Below are 23,944 nucleotides of genomic sequence, written 5' to 3'. Positions count from 1 at the left end.
TACACGGCTGTATATGTTGAACATGACATTGTTGGAGAATCCCAACAGTTGTGTCACATACTGAGGTGGGCAGCAAGCGAAATGAATCCTTTCACCAAGCTTGAGCACCACATAGATGTCTGTACAGGGTCTAAAACCCAAGGTGAAACATCAGGTGAGCTTTAGATTGATGCCACTGTTTTACCTGGGGCCAGAGAGACCATCCAATTTAGCTGACATTGACCACAATCCGGCTGGGAGAGAGAAGACATGGTGGAAGGATATACTGCTGTCGAATCGTCGATACTAATAATTATGGTTATTTTTTCCTTTTCTTTTAGTACACCGTGTTAAAATGGTGGAGTGCTAAAAAGAGAGGTATTGTCCTCACAGAATAAAAAAATGAAATATTTTGAATCATAGCTAAATAAAAAAAAAATATTCAAAATTCTTTTGAAAGGGAAATATATTAACATTCAACTACATAAATAATATTTTGACCCCTTTAGGAAATTGCATTGAGTTTTGCTTGGTAATGTTGAGATGCAAAGGTCGTTAAAGAGAGAGGCAGAGAGTTCTAGACAGGGAAATAGAGAGAAAGAAGAAAAAGAGAGATAGCAAGAGAGGAAGAGAAGTTACACTGGAAGGTGCAAGCTTGTGCATCACACAAGCTCCGTTACGCAGAGCCTATGGGAGAGACAGAGATGGGAGTTTGGGTCTGGGCTGAACTTCTTTCTCCTGCCTCTAGGAGGAGCCCTAGACCCCCAGGTTTGCAGCTGGGTCCCATGCTCCAGAGAGCTTGCTGTGTGGGACCGGTCTCACAGGCACAGGCTGGCCCTCCTTCACCTCCTCGGGGGCCACCAAGTCACCCTCAGGGTGAGCAGACCCCCTCCTACCGAGATACAAGGTCCACGTGTGTTAGCGTAAGTGCAGGTCGAAGTAAGTATAAAAAAGAGTGAGGGAGTTAGAGTCAGAAGCCAGAAAGGTAGCGTTCTGACTGTGTGTGCGCGCGTGTGTGTGCGCGTGCGTTTCAGTAGGTGGTGTGTGTTTATTCGAGCTCGGGGCTGTCCTCCGCGGGCGGGGGCGGGTCCCTCTGCTTGTATATGAAGGTCAGCAGGAAGAGCGCCACGTCGTGCGAGGACCAATAGGCTGTGTGCGAAGTCACGGCTGACCAATAGCGGCTCTCCACAAGGCCCTCCCGGAGCTCAAAGTCGATGCGCCTGTCCAGCTCCACTGTGGGGGCGGAGACAAAAAGAGACTGAGACAGAGCACACAGAACACAGTCCACTTGTGTTGACAGAGGTTTTCTATTCTCACTGCTATAGTACTGTGTGGAGAATAGCCAATGCTCTACGGATGAGCACTATTGTGATGTGGGTGAAACATTTTCTGTCCTAACACAAGGAATTGACATCTCTTTATATTTCATGTATCATGTACAGTCAATGTGACTGGTGGATATACTGTTCCCCAGCTCTAACCTCAGAAGTATAAAATACTTTCAGGGACAATTTTCCTCAAATTAAAGGCTGCAGCAATGCACCTTCAAAGTTCAAGTTGTTCCGTTTACAAACAAAAAACCAAACATCTAATTTTAGAAAGATTATCTTTGAAGTAAAATTTATTTAAAATAACATGGAGGATCCCCAAGGCCCTTGAGCAACCTGTGTATAACTTTATGGTGATGAGACTTACGTGACGTGTCGGCGATCGTGGAGGTGGACTGGGACATGGAGGAGAGCCCGTTTGCTGATTGGCTGTCCACAGTTCTCTTGGGCTCCTCCCCCTCGGAGGTGGAGCCTCCCTCCACTCCTCCGCACACTGAGGGCTGGCTGCTGGAGCGAGAGAAACGAGAGAACAGGATCTCTCCGATGCCCTTTCCTATACTGGCCGCGCCTGGAGACACGGGAGGAAGAGGAGGAGGAGAGAGGGAGAGGAGGAGAGAGGGAGAGGAGAGGGGGAGAGAGGGAGAGGAAAGGGGGAGAGGAGGAGAGAGGGAGAGGAGAGAGGTAGAGGAGAGAGGGAGAGGAGAGGGGGAGGAGAGAGGTAGAGGAGGAGAGAGGGAGAGGAGAGAGGGAGAGGAGGAGAGAGGGAGGGAGAAGCCGAGGAGACGGGGATGGGAAACAGAGAAAGGGAGAAGAGAGACAGTGATTAACAGACCTGTAGGTGTCCATAAACATTTACATTTAGCAGGCGCTGTTATTCAGAGTGACTTACAGTACGTACAGGGACATTACCCCCGAGGCAAGTAGGGTGAAGTGCCTTGCCCAAGGACACAACATCATTTTGCACGGCCGGGAATCGGACCGGCAAGCTTATGATTAATAGCCCGATTCCTTAACCGCTCAGCCATCTTACCCCCTTGAAACACCATAAACACACTACCACTGCAGCGGGATGGGTTCTTCCCACCACAAGAGGGCAATATTGCCCGCATGAGCTTCTGCCGTCCAGAGCCGAGCAGAATAAGAATGAGGCAGGTACAGAAGGTTCTAGAATTGTAGCTCAGGGTACAGCTGGGCTAATTATAGGCCATGCAAACGTCACCAGACGCCTGCTGTGACGTGCCTTGTTCACCTGCTGTGGCTGTGCTAGCTCACACTGTGCTAGCTCACACTGCGCTGGCTAACGAGGGGACAGGGTCTCGACATGTCTGCGTCATGGGGGGGTGTATGGAGAGGAGGGGGGAGGAGGGGCATGGATTTCACCTGCTGGGCAAGCTAAGCTCAGAGGGAAATGAAATGTGCCCAGTTATGGGCTCCAGAACCCAGTCAGGATCAGAGAGTCAACACAATAAGCAAGCTTTTACTGGGGCTTTGTGTGGAAGCCAAACACTCCTTTCTTTTGCTTTAAAAGATATTTTAGACCCCTTCGATTGTGCCTTAACAGTATGTGTTCTTACAGGAAAATATTTGACTCGCTTTTGTATTCAGAATGTTTGTATTTTATGGCATCGACAGCAGGGATGAAAAGCCCAATCTCTTTGTTTCACAATGTTCCTCTTCGTGGGACGATCAAGTTCCTCTTAATTTCCGAACGAGGCACAGCGAATTACATCAACGTGTCATGAAAACTAAACACCTCGCTCCGGGGGGGGGGGGGGGGGAGGGTGGCTGCTGCCACCTTACCCATGATGCTGGCCTTGCCCAGGTAGGTGATGGACCTTACCCATGATGCTGGCCTTGCCCAGGTAGGTGATGGACCTTACCCATGATGCTGGCCTTGCCCAGGTAGGTGATGGACCTTACCCATGATGCTGGCCTTGCCCAGGTAGGTGATGGACCTTACCCATGATGCTGGCCTTGCCCAGGTAGGTGATGGACCTTACCCATGATGCTGGCCTTGCCCAGGTAGGTGATGGACCTTACCCATGATGCTGGCCTTGCCCAGGTAGGTGATGGACCTTACCCATGATGCTGGCCTTGCCCAGGTAGGTGATGGACCTTACCCATGATGCTGGCCTTGCCCAGGTAGGTGATGGACCTTACCCATGATGCTGGCCTTGCCCAGGTAGGTTATGGAGTCCCCATAGTGCCTGCGGGGCAGGACGGGCGACGTGCTGGGGCTGGGGATGCTCTCCGTGTCCGACGTGGGCTCCTTGGAGGGGTTGAGGAAGGTGGGGCGGATCTGGTCGTAGGGGGTGGGGCTGGTGGCGCTGCACCAGTGGATCTGGACCGGGGAGGTGTTGCTGTAATGCTTCAGGATCAGAGGCTCCAGTCGGTAGGCCTGCAGAGAGGGAGACACACACACACACACGCATAAAGAGGGTCATTTGTGTGTTTGTGCGTGTTAAGAGAGTCTGGCTTCATGATCTTTGTACAGTGTGTGCGTGTGTGTGTCTGTGTGCGCTGGTTGCGGGTGCCCTACCACAGGGTCGGTGGGGTGGAACACATTGAAGAGCTTCTGGCAGATGGCGCGAGGCAGGATGTGGTCCTGGGATCCGCTGGTCCCTGGACGGATCCCTCTAAGGGCCAGGAACACAGCCAGGGGGGAACCCATGCAGAAGAAGTTCTCCACCTGGGGAAGAGAAGGGGGGGGGGGTAACATAAAGAGAGGAAAAGGAGAGATAGCTTGTATCAATACCAGTGGTCTATCTTGTTCATCAGCAACAACAAGTGACTGTCTCCACAGGAGTGTGTCTGGAATGTTCAGACCCCTCTTCAGCTCTGCAGATAAGAGTACCCATGGGCAGAATCGTACCTTGAACCCGAGAGCCGGGGGGGCGGAGGGCTTGGAGGCCTCCAGGCCTTGGAGCTTATCTTCTAGCTCTCGTAGCCTGGGAGGAGAGGAGGCCGACAGACAAATGGACGAGATGACCAGACAGACAGACAGACAGACAGGGGCAGACAGACAGACAGGTCAGGTCACGTGTGACACATTAATAGCTATTAACAGTTGTCTCAATCTTTTCTTTTCACACCATCCATCCACCCACACACACAAACAAAACAAAAGTTAGCTGTTCTATCCTAACGGGGCCCGACGATGCACTCACATTCAAAATCTCTAAACCCTAACCATACACCCCCCCCCCCCCCCTCTCTCCCCCTGTCCCACCTGTTCCTGGTGAGCCTGAGCTGCTCCAGCAGGTGTCTCTCCTCGTAGCTGATCCAGCGCAGGTCCAGCTCCTGCTCCAGGTCCTGGTGCTCCTGCAGACAGAAGCGCACGGGGTCCCAGCCCGTCATGATGTCGAAGGCGATCACGCAGCCCAGCGAGTGGGACACCATGGACACCTTGCCCCCGTTCTTCTCGAACTCGGGGTTCCGCGAGCAGAACAGGGAGTAGAGGCGGTTCAGCTCCTGAGTCAGGCCCTTGGTGATCTGGGGGGGGGGGGGCAAGACATTCAGAGAGGGGGTCATTTTTTTACTGAATGTCGGTTTCAAGGTTTTGCCGTTCCTGGCTAACTTTAAGTGCGTGCATCACCTCGTCGCGGTACAGGGGGCTGGTGTAGTACATGATGTCCATGGCACTGCTGTTCAGAAGGTCCCTCAGTCCTCTCACCTTGTCCGGGGTGATGGAGTCCACCGTGTCTGAGAACACACCCACAACACAACAAGCTCAGTACGATACGACCATAACTCTCTCCCTCACACGCTCCGTCTCTACCACATGCGCTCCGTCTCTACCACACACACGCGCTCCGTCTCTACCACACGCGCTCCGTCTCTACCACACACGCGCTCCGTCTCTACCTCACGCGCTCCGTCTCTACCACACGCGCGCTCCGTCTCTACCACACGCGCTCCGTCTCTACCACACGCGCTCCGTCTCTACCACACGCGCTCCGTCTCTACCACACGCGCTCCGTCTCAACCTCACGCGCTCCGTCTAAACCTCACGCGCTCCGTCTAAACCACACGCGCGCTCCGTCTCTACCACACGCGCTTTGTCTCTACCACATGCGCGCTCCGTCTCTACCACACGCGCTCCGTCTCTACCACACGCGCTCCGTCTACCTCACGCGCTCCGTCTACCTCACGCGCTCCGTCTTTCCCTCACGCGCTCCGTCTCTACCACACGCGCTCCGTCTCTACCTCACGCGCTCCGTCTCTACCTCACGCGCTCCGTCTCTACCACACGCGCTCCGTCTCTACCACACATGCGCTCCGTCTCTACCTCACGCGCTCCGTCTCTACCACACGCGCTCCGTCTCTACCACACGCGCTCCGTCTCTACCACACGCGCTCCGTCTCTACCTCACGCGCTCCGTCTCTACCACACGCGCTCCGTCTCTACCACACGCGCTCCGTCTCTACCTCACGCGCTCCGTCTCTACCACACGCGCGCTCCGTCTCTACCACACGCGCTTTGTCTCTACCACATGCGCGCTCCGTCTCTACCACACACGCTCCGTCTCTACCACACGCGCGCTCCGTCTCTACCACACGCGCTCCGTCTCTACCACACGCGCTTCGTCTCTACCACACACGCACTCCGTCTCTACCACACACGCGCTCCGTCTCTACCACACGCGCTCCGTCTCTACCACACACGCTCTGTGTCTACCACACACGCACAAGCTCACCTCCGTCTAGAGCCAGTTTGGAGCGCCACTCAACGGGCAGAAACTCCACATGCTCCTCCGTGTTCTCGGAAAAGTGCTGCTCCTCCATCTTCCTCACGCCAGCCCTTAGCCTGAACACACACACAATTTATGTATACAGAACCACATTTCACATTTTAATGCACAGCGCATTTTCATGCCAGCACTTAAGTACACAGTCAGAATGAAAAGGTTAAACAGGCCTCGTATGGGTCAGCTAATCATCCTCTACTGCAACCGACATTGTTTGTGCTTCTGTTTTTGTCCCTGTGTGATTACATTAGAATGGAGATGGAAGTAGGTGGAGGAATCAAATGAGGGAGGTGAAGAGAGGAGGAGGGAGATGGGGGAGGTTGTTTTTGAGGGGGTGGCAGTAACCTTTAGGTGAACTGGCCTGTGGCGGCGATGCTAATGAGCCTTCACTCGTTTGCTACGTAGCCACTATAGCCTAGCCTAGCCTAGCGTGGGCTAGGTGCGCTTAGCTTCGGCCCATAGGAATGCCACACTAACGGGCTACATTGCAGCCTAGCGCTGGCTAAATCAACACTGCTACTGCAGGTGAGCTCGTTAACAGTGCCGCCTTTGTGTCTTAACCTAAAGCCCTTCACTTAAGACATTTCAAGAGGATCATACTAAGAAGCGATCCGCTGGATCTGGTTAGATGCATTTAGGTTTCCTGTATTTCAAACATGGGTGTGGAGGAGGAGTGGGGGGAAACAGTCGGCTACAGGGCATACATTTACAGTATGACGGACAGGAGAGTTGGCGCCCTTTTACACGAGAGGCGACAAAAGAATGTGCACGGAGCACTCCCGATGTTTGAAGGGTGGTATGTATCCACTTTCATTGTTTCCACCCCGCTGGCTCTTGGCTTTCGCTTATCTGGTCTGACTTGAGAATGCCTTCCATATGCACCACTGGAATGACATACCAATTGTACATGTGAAAACGCTCACACGTGTACAGATATGCATCGTGAGCAATCACTTCTAGTAGTAAGAGCTCAGAAGTCATGCACGGCCCCTCATAGAAAACAAGGCTTTTGATGTGATGTCTCCTCCCCCGAGTGGTTATAAAGATAAAGCGAGAAAGAGGTCAAGAGAATAAGAAAAGACAGCTGGTTAGGTTAACCAGAGCTGTGATATTTACTCTTTGACGGACTTGCTGTTCCTCGGCCCTGTAATCCAGCGGGCTGCGTGCGGGACTTAGAGGCCTGGCCGCCCTGACCTTGTCTACTTTACCTGCTTAGCTGGCCTAAGCCCCTGGCAGAGAGTTCACACTCGAACCCTCACACACACACACACACACACAGCAACACACTCACACGCTGGATGGGCCAGGGCCAGATAGTACCGCTTTACTTGTACACCAGCCAGGACAAGCCTATATATAGGCCCATAGCAGCGAGAAAACAGTCATTCACAAGCTGTTTAAAGGGGCAGACTAACTATATACAGGTAAAATAACAGTGTGTTTGAAACAAATGTAATTTACCATAATGCTTCCGCTGTCAAATCAATTATCATGAGTCCAAAGACAATTATGACCGAGTGAATATCTTAAGACTCATACAACATGTACTGTCTTGTTTCCGGAGTGTGTGTGTGTGTCTGCACACATCTCGCCCTGTTATTAAGTACGCCCTCGCCAGAACCCAGTGAAGTCCCCAGGCTAAACCAGTCAATTATCCACCACTGAAAGGGTCCGCTCCAAAAGGTCAACCTTTCGAGAAAACAGAGAGAGCGAGAGATGCAGCTGGGCAGAAAGAAGGCATGGATGGATAGATGGATGGATGGATAGATAGATAGATAGATAGATAGATAGATAGATAGAGAGAGAGAGAGAGAGAGAGAGAGAGAGAGAGAGAGAGAGAGAGAGAGAGAGAGAGAGAGAGGGGGGGGGTCAGAGGACAAAGAGCACCCTCACAGGTGGAGCGATGGGAGTCTAAAAACAGACTGCAGACGTCAGAGTGGCTAGCGTCACGAGGGTGTTTGTGTTTGGGGGCAGAGACTAACAGTGGTGTCTGGTCCAACGCCTCTAAATCGCAGACTCAGACGGCATTAACGGGAGCACAATCTCTCTCTATCACAGATGCTTCTCATGCCGTACACTTCCAGTACACTTCCTTTAGCAAGGAGTGAGGAGGGCGGGGCGGAGGTTCTGTTCTGGAGTGTTGTGATGGCCTGTTATTTACAGCCGTGACTTTGCATTCCTTGAACAGTCGAGTGTGCGGCCAACCAGGTAGTCATAAGCAGGGAGACAACAGGTGAGACCGGTGTCTGGTAATAATACCTGACCGATATGGTCACATGGTCACTAGGAACAATAACACACAGGCACGCACACGCACTTCATTCCATGACTATTAATGTTTCCATGGCAGAGAACATCAGAGGGCAGTAAACAGAGTGAGTGGATGTGCGCACTTGCTGTCAGCAGTAATACCTTGTCACGACCAACACATGACCACAGCTTAATTGGGAGTCATGTGTTCTTCACATGCCTATACAAAGTTAAAGAAAAAAGAAAAAGAAACACGCACCTACATCCTCGAAACACATAACCAAAACTCCCATGACCCCCACACACACACACACTTACATGCCAGTGTTCTTGATGATGCGCCCCTGGTCCATCTTCTGTCCGATGCCGTGGACCACGAAGACGATGTGTGTGGTCTGGGGGGGCTTGTCCTCCAAGGAGGCCTCCTCCACGTAGCCGCGGTGGAGCCGGGTCCCACTGCTGGACACTGGGGGGAGACACACACATGTCACAGAGCACAGACACAGCACGACAAGAGCCAGAGCACGGCTGCTGTCTGGACAGGGATTTCCCAGCGTAAAGAGATTTGCTCTGGCTACGGGGGTTGTGTGTCGGGGGAGATTGAGATAACTACAGATTCAGATTTTCCTCCTAATCCCCACACACAGGAAATGAAGTGGAGAGCTGGGAAGTTGTAGATCCAGTCAAACGTGATAAACAGACTTCACAATAAAAAAAATTAACGTTACAATTGACTATAACACGGATCCCTAGCCATAGAGGAGTATATCTATGATTATTACCATAGCATGGTTAGGGTTAGAGTTCAGGCTGGAAGGTGTCTGGTTGTGATCTGATTCCAAAATCTGAGTGAGTGTGAGTGAATACGTAAATATGAGTTTGAATGAGTGAGAGAATGAGCGACCGAGAGACGGCTGAGTTGGCGAGAGAGCGAGCGACCCGACCTTTGGAGAAGCCCAGTTTCTGTGTGACGGTGCGCGCGATCTTGGAGGTGGTGGCGTCGCTGTAGAGGTAGACCTCGTCCACGCTGTGCCAGTCCACATGGGTCCTGCTCAGCTTCAGGCTGTGGACGGCTGCAGGACGCAGGGAGGGAGAGAGGGATCAGTGGAGGACAAAGAGGGTTGGGTGGAGAAATGAGGAAACAAAAAGCAGGAACAGAGGGATAGAGGGATGGATGGAGTGAGGGATGAGCCGGTAAAGGAGGAAGTGAAGACAGGGACAACACAGAACGGTGAACCAACACCACATTTCTCGCCTCTATCAGAACAACCAAGACAGCTAGCAATTGTTCTAATCTAGTGCTCGATCAAATGCAAGCGAGAGCATTGATCTCCACTGTCAACAGTGAACACACACACACACACAAACACGACACACACAAACCTGGAATACAAGACACACACACACACACACTCAACACGGCATATTTCCAGTCTTTCTCATCCATCTGCCGTAGGCCTGCGTGCTGGTGGTGACATGCAGCACAACCGGCCCATTGAGGACCGGTGTCTCCGTCTCTGACCGGGCACAGGCATCAGGAGGAGGAAGAGAGCAAACATGGCTGACAGAAAGAGAGGGAGCCAATGAGGACACTCATCACTGAAAACATGAACGATAAATGAAACCGGTTGACTTGGGGGGGGGGGAAGTGTATTTCACTTCCTCAAGTGAAATACAGAGACCCTGGCATCGGTCCAGTGCACTGTCAACCGTCCCCTGCATTGTTGGGAGCCAATCAGGGTGGATTAGGAGGCCAAACAGGGCAAGAAAATTGCTTCAGAGGCCAGCAGGTTCCAGAACTTTCTGTGATTTTCTGGAACGGTAATGGCGTTGACTGGGAAACATGAATAAAAAGTATGCGATGGGACACAACGAACAGGTTTTTCAAGAGCGGACGAGAGCAGACAGCAAAGTGACAGCTATGCTGCCGTGTGTTTTCTCCGATCCTTTCCTGTTTGCGCTGAGCAAGCAGACAGTGATTCAACACCCATCTGTTCGCTTATCTGGTAAACTTGTTTGTCCCTGAGGGCGAGTGACCCAGAGAGAGAGAGAGAGAGAGAGAGATAGAGAGGTGACAGAGAGAGAGAGATGAAAGAGAGAGAGAGATGACAGAGAGAGAGAAAGATGGCAGAGAGAGGGAAAGAGAGGAGGGAGAGAGGGGGAAGGAGAGAAAGAGAGAGAGGGAGAGAGAGAGGAGACGAGGGGCCACTTGACATGAGCTGCACGTCCGACCTCCCTCTCCGCGGCGTCACTCTCTCTCTCTCTCTGAGGGTGTCCTGGTGACTGCTGACACCGCAGCCCGGCCACCTCAACCACACGGGAGCGGCTCCTGCTAGCTTGCTAGCCCTAGCGTCTATCCCACCCCCACTCCTGCCCCATGTTCACCCTCTCATACCTGCCCTCTCTTTCCTTAGTGGTCGGCAGCAAGCGTGCGGGGGGTGAGTCTCAATGGGAGACACATGGTGGTTAGGGCAAAGGGCCTAACAGTCCCTGGCTTAATCTAATCAAGTCGAGGGTGACTGGCTGACTGGCTGAGTAGTGTGGTGGGGGTAGGTAGTGAAGGCCAATCATGGGAGCTCAGGTTCGTGAAACTCCATTAATCTCCCCTCAGCAGCCTAACAAGGGGAAAGTGAATCAGGCCCCAAACAGTGAGAAGGGGATGATGAGCAGGGGTGGGCCGGCTGACTGGAGAAATGAACCCTTCACGTAGGGTCAGTGTTGTGGCTTAAGTGTGAACAAGCGATCCTGGTAACAGTCTAGGATGTAGCTCCCAGTGAAGGAAAAGAGGCAGTTGAAAGTACTGTCCGAAAAGATAGCTGTCAGCTCTGGACAAAATGACTGCCCGTTGAAATCCTTTTACACGAACCTAAAGGGAAAAATCATTTGACCATGCAGTGGGTCCTTCGCTCGATGGTCGAGGTTAGTTAGGCAGTCAGGAGTTCATTTATCATTGCAGTGCTTCAAAGGAACGCCACTCGTGAGAGAAAAACATGCTTCACAACCACTAAAACACTACAGACGACGACAGGGCTCGTCCACAGCAAGGAGGCCGTCTGCTCTACTCATCGGGGGGGAAGGAAGAACGGTCTGAAGCAGCTCCCTCCTCTCTCTCCTCCGCTCCTTCGTATAAGCAACAGGCCTGGCGGGGCTGATTAAATCGTGGTGCATGCCATCACTTGCGCAAGTCCCCCGTGTGAATGTGTCGAAAGGAGAAGGAGTACAAAAGGAGGAGCCCTTTCAGAGTCGTTTCGATGCGCCGGTACGTTCCGAGAGTCCACTGTAAAACAGGATGTCCTGTAACGGCTAAACCGACGTGCCAAAACATTTGAACAGAGGACGCCAGCTTGGCAGGCGTACCAGAGGGCATGTCGTCAATGAGGAAGTGACACTGGCGGCCGTGGTCAGACCCTTCCTGGTTTACAGTGCAAGGCAGCGCTTATCTGCGCCTGGTGGCGAGCAGGGGGGGGGGGGGGGATCAAAGCACGCACAGGATCTAGTCAGTCACAAGAGGTTAAGAGGTTTTACTGGGGGAGATTTCCAACTCTGGCCGAACGGGGGCGGAGGGATGGAGAGAGTGAGATACAGAGAAAGAGACACAGAGAGGGAGAGAAAAATGATCAGGAAGGGAAAGGAAGTAGTAGATGAGGATATCTTGTGTATTTTCCTGGAAGATGGAATGGTGCCACTAAACAGCAAAAGCTCCTTTGCTCAAATTAATTACAGCAGTGTGTCAAAATGGCTCAGTGTTCGACACTCTTAGGTGACAACACGGCTGGCCTGACACACATTACAGCCTTATATCCAGTGAAATACCAAGTCTACTAAAAGCTGCACTGCTTCAGGAGGATCATACGACCTCCAAGAATGGTCCCCCGGAAAAATCCGGAAGACCGCTCTGCTCGGTCTTACAGAGAGAAAGGGGTCTCATCCTCCACAGCCTGGTGGGTTTGGACTGTACAGAGACCAGGGCAGTGGCAGGACAGAGAGCAGGGCAGGGGCAGGACAGGCCAGGACAGGCTGGGACTGCTGCTCTCTGGCTCCTCAGTGGAGCCTCTGTTCTGCCTCTCAACGAGGGCCTTGTTCTGGGGCCTCGAGGGGCAGTGTCAGCTGGGCTAGTAGTGGAGGTTCATTAAGATGTGATCCCACTGCCGGAGTGGGGAGAGAGGCGAGGAGGACGGGAGGAGAGAGGGAGGGATGGGAGAGGGAAGAGAGGGAGATGAAGGAGGAGAGGGTCTCTGACCCTTTGAAATATCAGTAGAAGACAGAGGGCCTTGAAGGGGAAGGAGAAAGAGGAGAAAAAAAAAGGGAGGGAGAAAGAGAGAGCGAAGAAGAAGAGGAGGGAGAAGTGGCTAACCCTAGCAGGATTGCGAGGGTTAGCCACAGGATTGGTCCTCCTAACAGACAGACTGGAGGGAGTCCTCAAATAGAGCAGCAGCGACAAACTGGGGCCCACAGAAGGGAGGTCTGAACCAGTAGGCCCAGTGTCTACAGGAAGTATAAGGGAAGTACTAGAACTCTCTGTTGTACTGGAACCAAGTCCAACCGAGTCTGGGTCTCGGGAACAGCTGGGCGAGCCAGAGAGAGAGAGAGAGAGAGAGAGAGAGAGAGAGAGAGAGAGAGAGAGAGAGAGAGAGAGAGAGAGAGAGAGAGTGAGAAAAAGAGGGAGAGAGGGATCAAGTTCAATTCAAAGCAAGGTTCTACGCTGGGGGGGGGGGGGGTTGGGGGAAGGCGGGGGGAGCTGCAGCATCTATGACAGAGGTAGAAAGGTGTAGAAAGTTGCTGGCGTTTAGCTTTTCTTTTTTTACAGTACCTTGGCAACGCTTGCGCTTGTGACATGTAGTTTTAGCACTCGTCTGATATCCGCTCCATTTGAACAGAAAGGGGAGGTAGAAAGGAGGCAGGTGGGAGAGAACTAACAACCAAGAGAAAGTGAGTCATGGTGAGCCTGCCACACACACACACACACACACACACACACACACAAAGATACCACCACCTCTTCATGTAGGGCATTCATCAACTAGTGTTGTGGTCTGGTCCACCGGTCTGTTACAGATCTGTTAGCCAATCGCAACACTGCTTGATAAATGCCCCCCAAGACAGCTAGAGTAACATCTTAATTATATTATTAAGGCCAATCTTTATTAGTTACTGTACTTCAATATGGTCTATACTTTTGGGAAAGAAATGTGCAATTGGTCGCTGTAATTACTTTAATGTCTGTTTAACATAACAGCGACCAATTGTAACACAGTTAACATACTTGGCTTTTGACCAGCCCATCAAAGGAGAGACTGCTAATGATTGAGACAGACACACATTTTGATCAGTTAAAGATATACATCATGTCAAACACAAAACTTACAGGAATCAAGACACAATGGGCACAAAATGACATTAATAATGACATTCATGTATGCAAAAGTGTGTAGTAACAGTACATAATAGTACCTCAGAACAAAATAGTATGACATAGGCCTAGCTTTTTCTCTCTGTCGGGTCCGAAATGGTTTCTCCTCCAAGCAGTATAATTAAGTCATTGTGGTTTGACCAAGTCATTTTAGAGGAAGCCAGCAGTAATAAATTCCTGTTCCAACCCGTCACAAAAGCCTCCTATTCTACTCTCAGTCTCTCCCTCAGCTTCCATTTTCAGATATATAAATAGAAGTTATAAATATCGCTGATTGCTAGCTATCGAGGGCTAATCCCCGGCTACGACTGATACGACCACTCATGTCTGGGCTAAAAAGTGCAGGCTAAACTGAAAAAGCGACAGGCTGTTTTAAAAAACAACACCGAGCTAAGTAGGATACACAGAGAGAGAGAGAAAGAGAGAGATAGATAGAAGGCCTCACTCAGCAGAGACCTGCTGACTCCACCAGGGTTGTCAGGTTGGAGGAAGGGGGTCAGTGTGAGGCAGCATGCCCACCTGCAGGGCTCCAAGGTGGGGAGGAGGGCTACCTCGGCTCCTCTGGAAGGGCTGGAGGAGGCAGGATACCACGGATCATAAATGAAAAGAATCATCACTGTCTCTCCTCTGTGCCGTGATATTGCCATTTAGCACCATGCTAATGCAGATTGACAGCTGATAAACTCCCATCGGCTCTAATGATCTGTGGTTGAAGGCCTGAGCATAGGGTTCAATACTGTACATGCTGTTGGCTTAAGACAGCGAGTCAATATGGATACATGAAAAGTGAAACTGTGCTCATAGACCTAGATAGCATGCAGTGTGTTTGTGTGCGTGTGTGTGTGTGTGTGGGGGGGGGGGGGTCCATTAGTGTGGGTTCCCCTGCTGCAACAACAATGGTGTTCTGATTACACACCAGATTAGAGCTGGTCTGCTGGGAGCTCTGGATTATCGTTTTAGCAGGGCTGGAACACCATCAAATCCTCCATGGAGAGGTACGTGGTTCTGGCGTGTTGACTTATGATCGTACAAAAATGTCAACGCATACCAAACCCTTGCTTCCCCTGATAGGAGCATGAAAGACTGGGACATTCCCTTGTCACTAGGTGTCTACATGCAAATCTCTTTACAGTTATTTCACGTTTAAACACTTTTCTCACCTCACGCCTACATATACACACCTTCCACCCTCTCTATGACACCCCCATTCTCACATAAAATGCACATGCCCATCTTCTTTAATTCCTGCCCTATTCAGCATGTAATCACAGTTCAAAGGGGATGGAGCCTCATAGAGCTTGTGTGTGTGTGCGCGCGTACTAGACAGGGCTCTATGCGACCAAAATGTGTACGGGTGCGACTACATTTTTTCCTAGGTCGCACCGGTGCACCTAACCTCCTCGCATCCGCTGTCTCTCCACAAACGAAGCGTTTGTTATCCTAACAGTGCGTTCACACTGCAGCGGAGCGGGCGGCGCGTGGCGTCGGCTTCCAATTCATTTTCAATGAAACCAGGCGTTGACGCTCGCGTAGGGCATTGTGGGAAGGCGAGCGGAGCGGAGCGGAGCGTTGCAAGTTGGATTTTCTCAACTTTATGTAAATGAGGAGCGTGAAAACGCTAGCGTTGGCCAATCGGATTGGTTTCTTGTTTCTTGTAACGTAGCAACTGTTCGTCATGGTAAACATTTCTAGGTTTGACAATTTCAAGATGGAGGAGAAACTTTTCGTATGTGTCTGCACACCCAGTTCTGTTCAGAACAAAGTTACTAATGTGACGAGCCTGAATTTAAAGATTACATTAAACTAATAATGCATGGTGCATGGTTGCCGATGTCGTCATTGTTCCTAGTGTGTTTTTATAGCCTACTTTTAAATGTAGTCGTCACATTACGTGACTGTTCTGTGCCACTGCTAGCTCGCTAGCCCAGCCTACAAACGACTGGTTGAGTGACCGGTGGCGTAACATGTATTCTACTGTAATCTTGCACTAGTAAAATCTTGCACTTACATAAATGTTGTGTAAAAGTGGTATTTTGATCGATATTGTGAGTACATTAACCCAAATCTGCACGCTTGGCCATGACTACAACAGTGACCTTAGAGAACTACAACTCTGTATTAACTTGTCTAACACGCCCCCGAGCGTGGTGTACTGTGGGAAGGCAAGCGATGCAGAGCGTTAAAAAACGCTGCAGTGTGAACGCACTGTTAAGACGGAACTGACACTCATGGTTGGATCATATCGTGGTCTAAACCAATCAGAGACAGAGATGGGGCGGGTCTTTGCCTCTGATTGGCTGTGGTCCAGATATTCCTGTAGCTCCGTGCTGTGTGATTGAAATTACGACCTGAGCACCAGAGTCAGTTTAGCAGACCTGGGCATTGTATGGCCCGCGGGCCATACCCGGCCACAGGCTGTCTCAATCCGGCCCGCGTGAGGTAAATCAAAAAATTTAAAATAAATAAATGTGTTGAGCGGTAGTAAATATGTAGTCCTGAAAGACTACAGTGATCAGGCGATTTACATATGTGCGCTTGCGCAACCTCACCGTCAGGAGAGTTAGCTGTTGGTTACCCCTCGAAAATGAAAAACTTTGACACTGATTAACTTTTAACAAGACATTTTAAGTATCTGTTTACTGAGGTCAAAGTGAAAGCTGTGAAGAAAAAAAACTAACGCGGACATAATAAGAACTTGACTGATTCAGTGGGCGCGGGCTGATGGTTTGCTAGTTGAACTGCAGACCCTGATCATTACCTGTCAGCTGTCCTTCGCATATCCACCTCAGACATTCAGACAGATTTCGATGCACTTGTTCAAGCCCACTGGATTTCTCTCACAGAACAAAATGAACTGAAAAAACGTATTGCTTTTTGTATAAAGTTGATCAATTCCACATCTTTAACATACTGCAAAACAACTTTTCAGTGTTTGTGAAGATTAACTGGTTACAAATAAAATGAAACACTGTTGTTGTTGTTTATACTGTTTATTACTTCTATAATCTTTCCTATTTGACCTACACCAAAATCAAAAATATTTATATAAATATTTACAGAATATCCTTATTCTTCTGATAACCAGTAGCAGCTAATCAAAATATATACTTTACTGCTTTTTACAATGGGAGAAAATGAATAGTGAGCAAATTGATGAGGCCCTCCAACTCATTTCAGGTTTCTCATGTGGCCCCTTGTAAAAATGAATTGCGGACCCCTGAGTTACGAAGCTGGGCCATGGAGCTAACCCATGGAGCTAGGATTTTGATGCTAGGGAGAGTGTGGCAAGATGATTTAGCCAAGGCCATAGGGCAAGAAGGCCAAATTACAGGTGTTGGCCATCTGAAGGGCATGCGACAGCAAGGTGGGACCCGCTATAAGACTTTGAGCCATGAAATGTTAGGTCTCAGTTCAGGGAAGCACTTTTAAACAGTAGCACTTTCTATTTTGAAATGTTTTATTTTGCTTAAAATGTTTTAGTTTGGTAGCTCAGTGAAGCACTTAAAAGATTTTATATATATATATATATATACAGTATGATTGTGCTTCAAATAAAAAATATATTTACCTACACCTTATTCTTGTTTAAGATCATTTACATAATATATATGAATGTATATGGAGCGTGATAAAAAAGGTGACCTTGAAATTGTGGCGACGCAAGGAAAAATTTGGGTGCACCTAAATTTTGTGCTGGTGCACCTAAATAAAAAAGTTAGGCGCACCAGTGCAACCAAGGCAACAAGTTAGTCTGGAGCCCTGCTAGATCTTGCCCTCCTGTGACAATGTTTGCCAACAAACAATGGCTGGGAACAGACATTAGTACATTAACCGAACACACAACAAACCGACGTTGCAGTGGGAGCCGAACTGTCAACACGTCTCTGTCAAACCTGGCAACCGCCGCAATGCCAACAACGTGGCAAACAGTCAGACTCGCGCACGCAGGCCTTGTGGTATGTCTACGTAATGCCAAATGTGTGTGCGTGTTCGAGTCAATAGTGGTCACTTGGGCCGTAGGAAAGAAGTGTGTGTGTGTAGAAGGGGAGGGAGGGAGAGGACATACTGCTGTAACAGCGTACAGGTTGTCCTTCCTGCATTCTGATCTCATGCTTGGATAGCAGCCTGTATGGCTTCCCCTGGCATCAGCTTTCTGCCTCATTTGCTTCTCGGCAGAAGGGGGAGGGAGAGAGAGAGAGATGGAGAGGGGGAGAGAGAGAGGGGGAGAGGGGGAAGAGAGGGAGAAGAGAGAGAGAGAGAGGGAGAAGAGAGAGAGAGAGAGGGAGAAGAGAGAGAGAGAGAGAGAGTTGGGGCGGGTCGAGATGACAATGGTGGTGGAGGGGTGTGAGGATGATACTAGTGCTCTGCGGAGACGAGGACGAGGCCTGAAAAGGCAACACACACATCCTTAATAAACGCGGGATAATAAACATCTCGCCAACGACAGTGAGAAAAACATTCTGTATTAAAAAGGTATCTAGGGTGTCTTGTCCCGGTGCGCTATTATTAATCTGACAGACTAGGACGGGATCATTCTGGAACGCAGTGTTGTGTTGAGGTGTTATGAACGCATACAGTCCGACAGAGGACAATGCAGTGAAGTGAAAGAGCGGAGAGGAACTCGGAGAGTGCAGCGATGCATGGATTTTCCGAAGTGGACAAGACAAGGTCATGTGACGTGGCAGTTTATCTACACGTGAAATGTGTGTCTGGGTGTGTGTGTGTGTGTGTGAGAATGTCACAAAGCCCTTGTATCGTATTTCAAACACCAATGACTATTTGAATATGATTCATGTGCCCTTTGTGTGTGTGTATGCATGTGTGTATTTACGTGTGCATAATGGTGCATGTGTGTGTGACTGTGTGCTTAGTTAGGGGAAGGAGTGACCTTCCTGAGTTTCTGATCATCATGTGATTCTCCGTGAGGGCATCTGGCTGAGCCCAGGGCAGCTGAGAACACACAGGAGGTTTGGTGACAAGACCAACCAGCCTGCCAAACCACCCAGGCCTGCCTGCATAGCCCTACTCCACCCTGGGCCTTGCTAGCCTGTCTGTATATGCTTGTAGCCCAGATGATAAACTGGAGAGCTGACAACAAGCCCTTCTAGGGACATGTGTTGGAACCACGGCTCCTCTGGATATTATTTTGTGCCATGTGTCAACGTGTGTTGGTTCTACCCTATCAGACGCAGCCAGACACACGGGGGAGAGGAGAGCATTCCCAGCCTGTGGTTGGGGCTCATTTCCAGACTGTACCACCAGAGATTCATCTTAATTCAAATATGATCAATCACTGTGCTCAAACATGAAGTTGCTTTTATCACTCTGGTTTACATGTATGGTATCTGAGCAAGTGTGAGTGTGTGTGTGTGTGTGTCGGTGTGTTCCGGTCAGAAGGGAACTGGCAAGGTCTCAGCCACAGACAGAAAGACTATCTTGGGGCTCGTATTCGAGCAAGATCATTGCAGAATATTGCCACACACACACTTCTATCTCACCAAAATATACCCTCCAGGCATAGTGCTGAGAAGTCTCTCCTTCTATCTCCCTACGTGACACCTTGTGATTGAACCCGGCTCATATCTTTGCTGAACACATTTCCCAACGGAAGACATTTCTCACTCTGGAAATATCCTATCTGCCTTGAGACACCTTCCCTCGGCAACCCCTCCCATCTCCCCTTCCCGTTCTGTAGAACCACAAGCAGGCTATTACAGGGGCTGAATCACAACACGTCTCACTCACACAGCACAAACCGGATATAAAAGCATCCTCACTGGACTAGCGCAAAACGCAATCAACACAAGCATTACATCACCTGCGTTCACGCTGCCTGATCTGGAGGGAAATCTTCGCTAATCATTATGGGTGGATGACTCGGCGTATTTGTCACAGCACTGAAAAGGGGTGAAGACGGCCACAGAGTCCCTAACTAAGCCCGACAGGAGCTGCCTTCAGAGAACGTAGACTCACACCCAACCTATTCCACTGCATTATAGATGTCTTCTAGGAGGAAATTCTGGCTGGAATACTGATTAGGTTAATGGTTATAGTAGCAGCTGGAGCTTTCTTATAGACAGACTGAGAGAGAGAGGTCCTCTATTCAACACTGGTTATAGGGAACTACGGCAGGGTGCAGGTTTGGGTTCCAGTCCAGGACGAAAAAACAACTGAATCAAATCAATGGAGAGCTTAATGAGCTCAATGAGTCAGATGTGTAAACGCTGGGCTGGAATCCAAGTCTGCGAAACCACGCTGATGGAGCGGAGCTGCGTCGAGGTCTAATGCTGCCATTTAACCCTGTTAGCTCTCCAGGACCCAGGTGTTGAAGAGGGGTACCTTACAGTCTGGAGGTCCAGCTGCTCTGGTGAATGGGACTGGGATAGGCCACGCCTCCCCGGTATCTCACCGTCTTTGCTGTCCACGGTCTTGGCGACCACGTCCGACTCGAAGCTGTCCTGCATGTGTTGGCCGCGGAAAGAGGTCAGGTGCTCCAGCTCGATGAGGTCACTCTCGTCCTCCTCCAGCGGGAGCCAGGTGCCGTCGATGAACCACATGCCCCGCATGACGGGGATGCAGTCCTGCTCTGTGGAGGGAGGGAGAGACAAGTGAGAGAAGCCTCTGGAACGAGAGAGAGGGGGAGAAACGAGGAGAAGAAAAGAGAGGGGGGTAGATGCTACCAATCAGGGTGGGTGGGTTTCTTTTTCGAGAAGCTCCGTGGTCAACACGGTGAAGGGGGTGGACCCGCCAGGAAGGCTAATCCAACAGAGAGATCTCTCTGAGACTTGAGTGGAGAGAGGCCAAGTTTAATCACACCATGGCGATAAGATGAAATAATTCTCCAGTGACAAGCACTGGGCATTCGCAACCCTGAATTCTAATTGGTGTCAAGAATGCTTTGTAAGACCGACTAACCCTTTACTTTCCCTCATCAAACATGATAATTTGTTTTTCAATGTTATGCAAAAACCTAGGAGATCAGAGAAAACAACCAAAAGACAGTGTTCGACAACAGACTGACAGACCACTAGCAGCGTTTTCACTGACAGTATAAAACGGATGGGTGCAGTGAAAAACGGACTCTTGTCACTTGCAGCCTCAGATGAACTCTGCCTGTGTGCCTGACTGTGATGTGTCCACACAAAAGGGGAAATACTTGGCTTTGGTAATCAGTGGCTTTCTAGAAACTGGCAAGCTCCTTCACCTTTGTTTCTATCTATCTCGGGTGGATTTCTTGGAAACCTCCATGAAATAGGCCTACTTAGCACGCTCCAGCAGAGCTGAAGAGAGGCACCACCAGGCTGGAAAGACTAGCTGGGGCTGGCTGTTGTAAATGGGTCTATTTGAGAGGTGGAAGAGCAAGGACAGAGAGATACTCACTAGCTTGTTAAACAGCCTAGCAAACAGGGTCGCTATTAGCTACAGTACAGCATTGGTGGAAGCATCTGTAGTGGCCCATTTGAAGGCCTACTTAGTATTTTCCCTGACAGTGCCTCAAAACCATGTAGGCCTAGGTTGTTAGCCTAAGTGAAAGGGTTGGTAATCTGTGTAGTAACTAGTCCATGTTGGGTGGTCATCCCAGCTGGGCTGCAGGAATTAGGACTGGATTATGAAAAACACAACATCTGGCATTGCCTGGCTGCCTGGTGGTTTGGGAGGAAAATATGAATTGCTATTGTGACTTGACAGACTCACAGACAACAGTGTGAGTTTTGAGTTACGCACTAAACCTCTAAATTTATCAGGACATAGTTGTGACTACTGAAGGGGAGAGGGTGTGTTTTTATACTTACGATTCCAGTAAACAGGAAAACATTCTCTCTCTTTGACATCCACCTCATACAGCCCCCCCCTGACACAGACAGCCTCTACGTTGATGATGATGTTGTCAAGGTCTCTTTCGTCTGTAGAGGTGGATCTTTCCAAAGACCCAGTGTCTCCATGCAAACAGCTAGTTCTTGTCTCCACAGGAACCAGTCCACCTCTCTCAACTCCGTTGATACCCCCGTTTGTCACCTCTACCCCACTGCTAGGCGCGTCCTCACCCCTCACCTCCGTGCCTGCAGTGCCCTGGCGTTTTATTCCAGGGTTCAGTTCGCAGAATTTACGGTACGCGACCTCGATTTTCAACGAGTCGTGTCCAACGAACGACTTCCAAGTCTTTTTGTCCTCTTTGTAAAACCACCGCACTTCTTCGGGACCGAGTTCTGTGACAACCTCATACCGGTGTCTGGAACTGTTGGAGCGAGTCCGCTTTCTACTCTCAAACAGAGGAACGCCAATATCCCTGTCATTAACGGTGTAGTCCAGACCAGTGTCGAGGTAGGCTGCGGAAGAATTCTGGTTGTGACAACCGGGGAAGGCATTCTCCAAGCCCAGCATCATACCGTCCTGAGAGCCGCGGAGTAGCGGCAGGTGTCTGTCCAGGCCCGCCTGAACAGAGTGCATCCCGGCCTGCATTCTTTCGCCCATGGGTTGCTCGTAACAGCACACAAACACATCATTTCCCAAGTCCCACTCCTGATTGTTATTGCTGGCAGCTGATGAGCCTTTGTTATTACTATTAGGGCTCTGAGTAGAGCTTAGAAAAGATGCCTTGTTTCTATAACTGTTCATAACTATTAAGAAACCAACTACCTAGCAATCCACCAGTCGGTGTTTCAAACCAATACAACGTCACGCAGTACGCAGCAAAACAAGTTGTCATAGGTTTTACGAATAGTGGCTAATAGTTTAGCAAGCAAGCTAGCTAGCTACATTGACACGATAAGCTGCAAGACACAGTTTACTAGCAAGCTAGTTAGCGCTAGCTTAAAGCTAGCTAAGTAGTAGAAACGAAGCAACAAGGACACAAGCTCGTACAGTACAGTCCCTTCCCTCTACTGTCCACTTGCTTTAACTGTAGCACTAAGACACATTCTTGCTGAGACCAATCATAGACCGTCTTCGATGGTGGTGTTAATTTCACCATGAACAGTATTCTCTCCTTACTGTCACATTGGATTGAATTTCAAATAGTTTCGTCTCCCTGTGACCCACCGGCTTGCATGATGAATCAAGTGCGTGGCTGGCAAACTACCCTACTTCTTTCCGTGACAGCTGAAAGGTTGCCTGGTTTGGAAGTATTCCTCTATCGAGGTGTCATATTGTTTTTATATAATTCTTCTCGTGCCAACCCAATTTTTCTACCTGCAGACCATTGATCTTCACTGTCCTTTAATATATAACGCAAAGACGTAGTTGTTGTTGGTGTGCATCGAGTGACTGAATCTCCCGTTTTGTGTACCATTAACTTTCTGCCTGGCAACTCTAGACTGCTAAAGCAGAGATCACAAGATTTGTAACGTGAACGCGCACGTAAAAGTTGCGCGAATATTAAAGCTATGCAGTGATGTCACTAGTGATGAAGTACAAAACGTAACTTTGTCAATAAATGTATATTACTTTTTAAAGCTATAACGGTTTCTGTCCAAATCCGTCCCAACGACTCATGTGACAGGGATTTTTAGCTGCTAGCGTTTGTGTAGTAGTGTCAAACAATGTCCACTAGATGGAGGCAAATTCTTACTTTCAACCAGAGAAAAACAATACGACGATTGAGACTATTTTACATTACGTTTTTTGGCTATTATGGGGTCCCACTCGGTGACCACTAGAGGGAAGCATTTGTCAGAAAGCTAGAGAGAGAGCAACACATTTCTGACGAGAAAAACGTAAATACAAGGTTTGTAACGCAATCTACTCTGGGAACCAATATAATCCGCAGTAGACATACAGGTCACTGACTGCATAGCAACATTAGTGACCACATAATAATAAAATTTGTTTACTCAACTCTAAGTTCATCCCACAAGTTAGTAGTAGCCTACTATGAACATTCTATCTCTCCATGTAGAATGTTTTTTTATTTTTTTTATTTGAGCATCCAGACCTCAGTGTTGGTGCATCTGTGCGTGTGTGTGTGCAAGTTGGTGCAAGTGTGTGTATGTGTGCATCACTAGGGTGTGTGCATAATGTGTATTTTCTGCATTTCTACTTGTGTGTGTACTTAGGGTTCAGGTGATCAGGCGGTGGTGTGCTTTGCTCTCCCAGAGAGGTTAGGAGAGAGAGGGAGGCTGCTGAGAGGCAGCTGTATTTGGAATAAACACACATCACCCACTGTGTTTTCATTTACTGCAGTGGGAATCAAACTCTAAACACATCCCGCCCCTCTACACTCAAACACGCCA

The 23,944-nt window shown here is 49.5% G+C and overlaps 1 protein-coding gene across 2 annotated transcripts; it reads right to left on the bottom strand.

Annotated features, from left to right (window-relative positions):
• Positions 1 to 427: 427 nt before the first annotated feature.
• On the bottom strand, positions 428 to 22,859 carry ddhd1a (DDHD domain containing 1a). Of its 2 annotated transcripts, XM_062469415.1 has the most exons (13): positions 21,509 to 22,859; positions 20,125 to 20,301; positions 13,116 to 13,217; positions 9,250 to 9,378; positions 8,624 to 8,771; positions 6,005 to 6,114; positions 4,903 to 5,009; positions 4,537 to 4,799; positions 4,180 to 4,255; positions 3,847 to 3,996; positions 3,468 to 3,705; positions 1,675 to 1,875; positions 428 to 1,212 (listed from the first exon to the last, which is right to left on the bottom strand). In XM_062469415.1, the coding sequence occupies exons 1-13, from the start codon at positions 22,329 to 22,331 to the stop codon at positions 1,028 to 1,030; spliced, it is 2,709 nt and encodes a 902-aa protein (XP_062325399.1). In that variant the 5' UTR covers positions 22,332 to 22,859; the 3' UTR covers positions 428 to 1,027. The 2 variants fall into 2 exon arrangements, with proteins under 2 accessions (XP_062325399.1, XP_062325400.1); XM_062469416.1 differs by lacking the exon at positions 13,116 to 13,217 and having other exon boundaries at positions 21,509 to 22,853.
• Between the last annotated feature and the right edge of the window lie 1,085 nt (positions 22,860 to 23,944).

Source organism: Osmerus eperlanus, chromosome 9 (assembly GCF_963692335.1).
Source record: "Osmerus eperlanus chromosome 9, fOsmEpe2.1, whole genome shotgun sequence".
NCBI classification, from domain to species: Eukaryota; Metazoa; Chordata; class Actinopteri; order Osmeriformes; family Osmeridae; genus Osmerus; species Osmerus eperlanus.
Note: the sequence above shows the minus strand (reverse complement) of the source record. Positions and strands in the feature narration are given on the sequence as shown.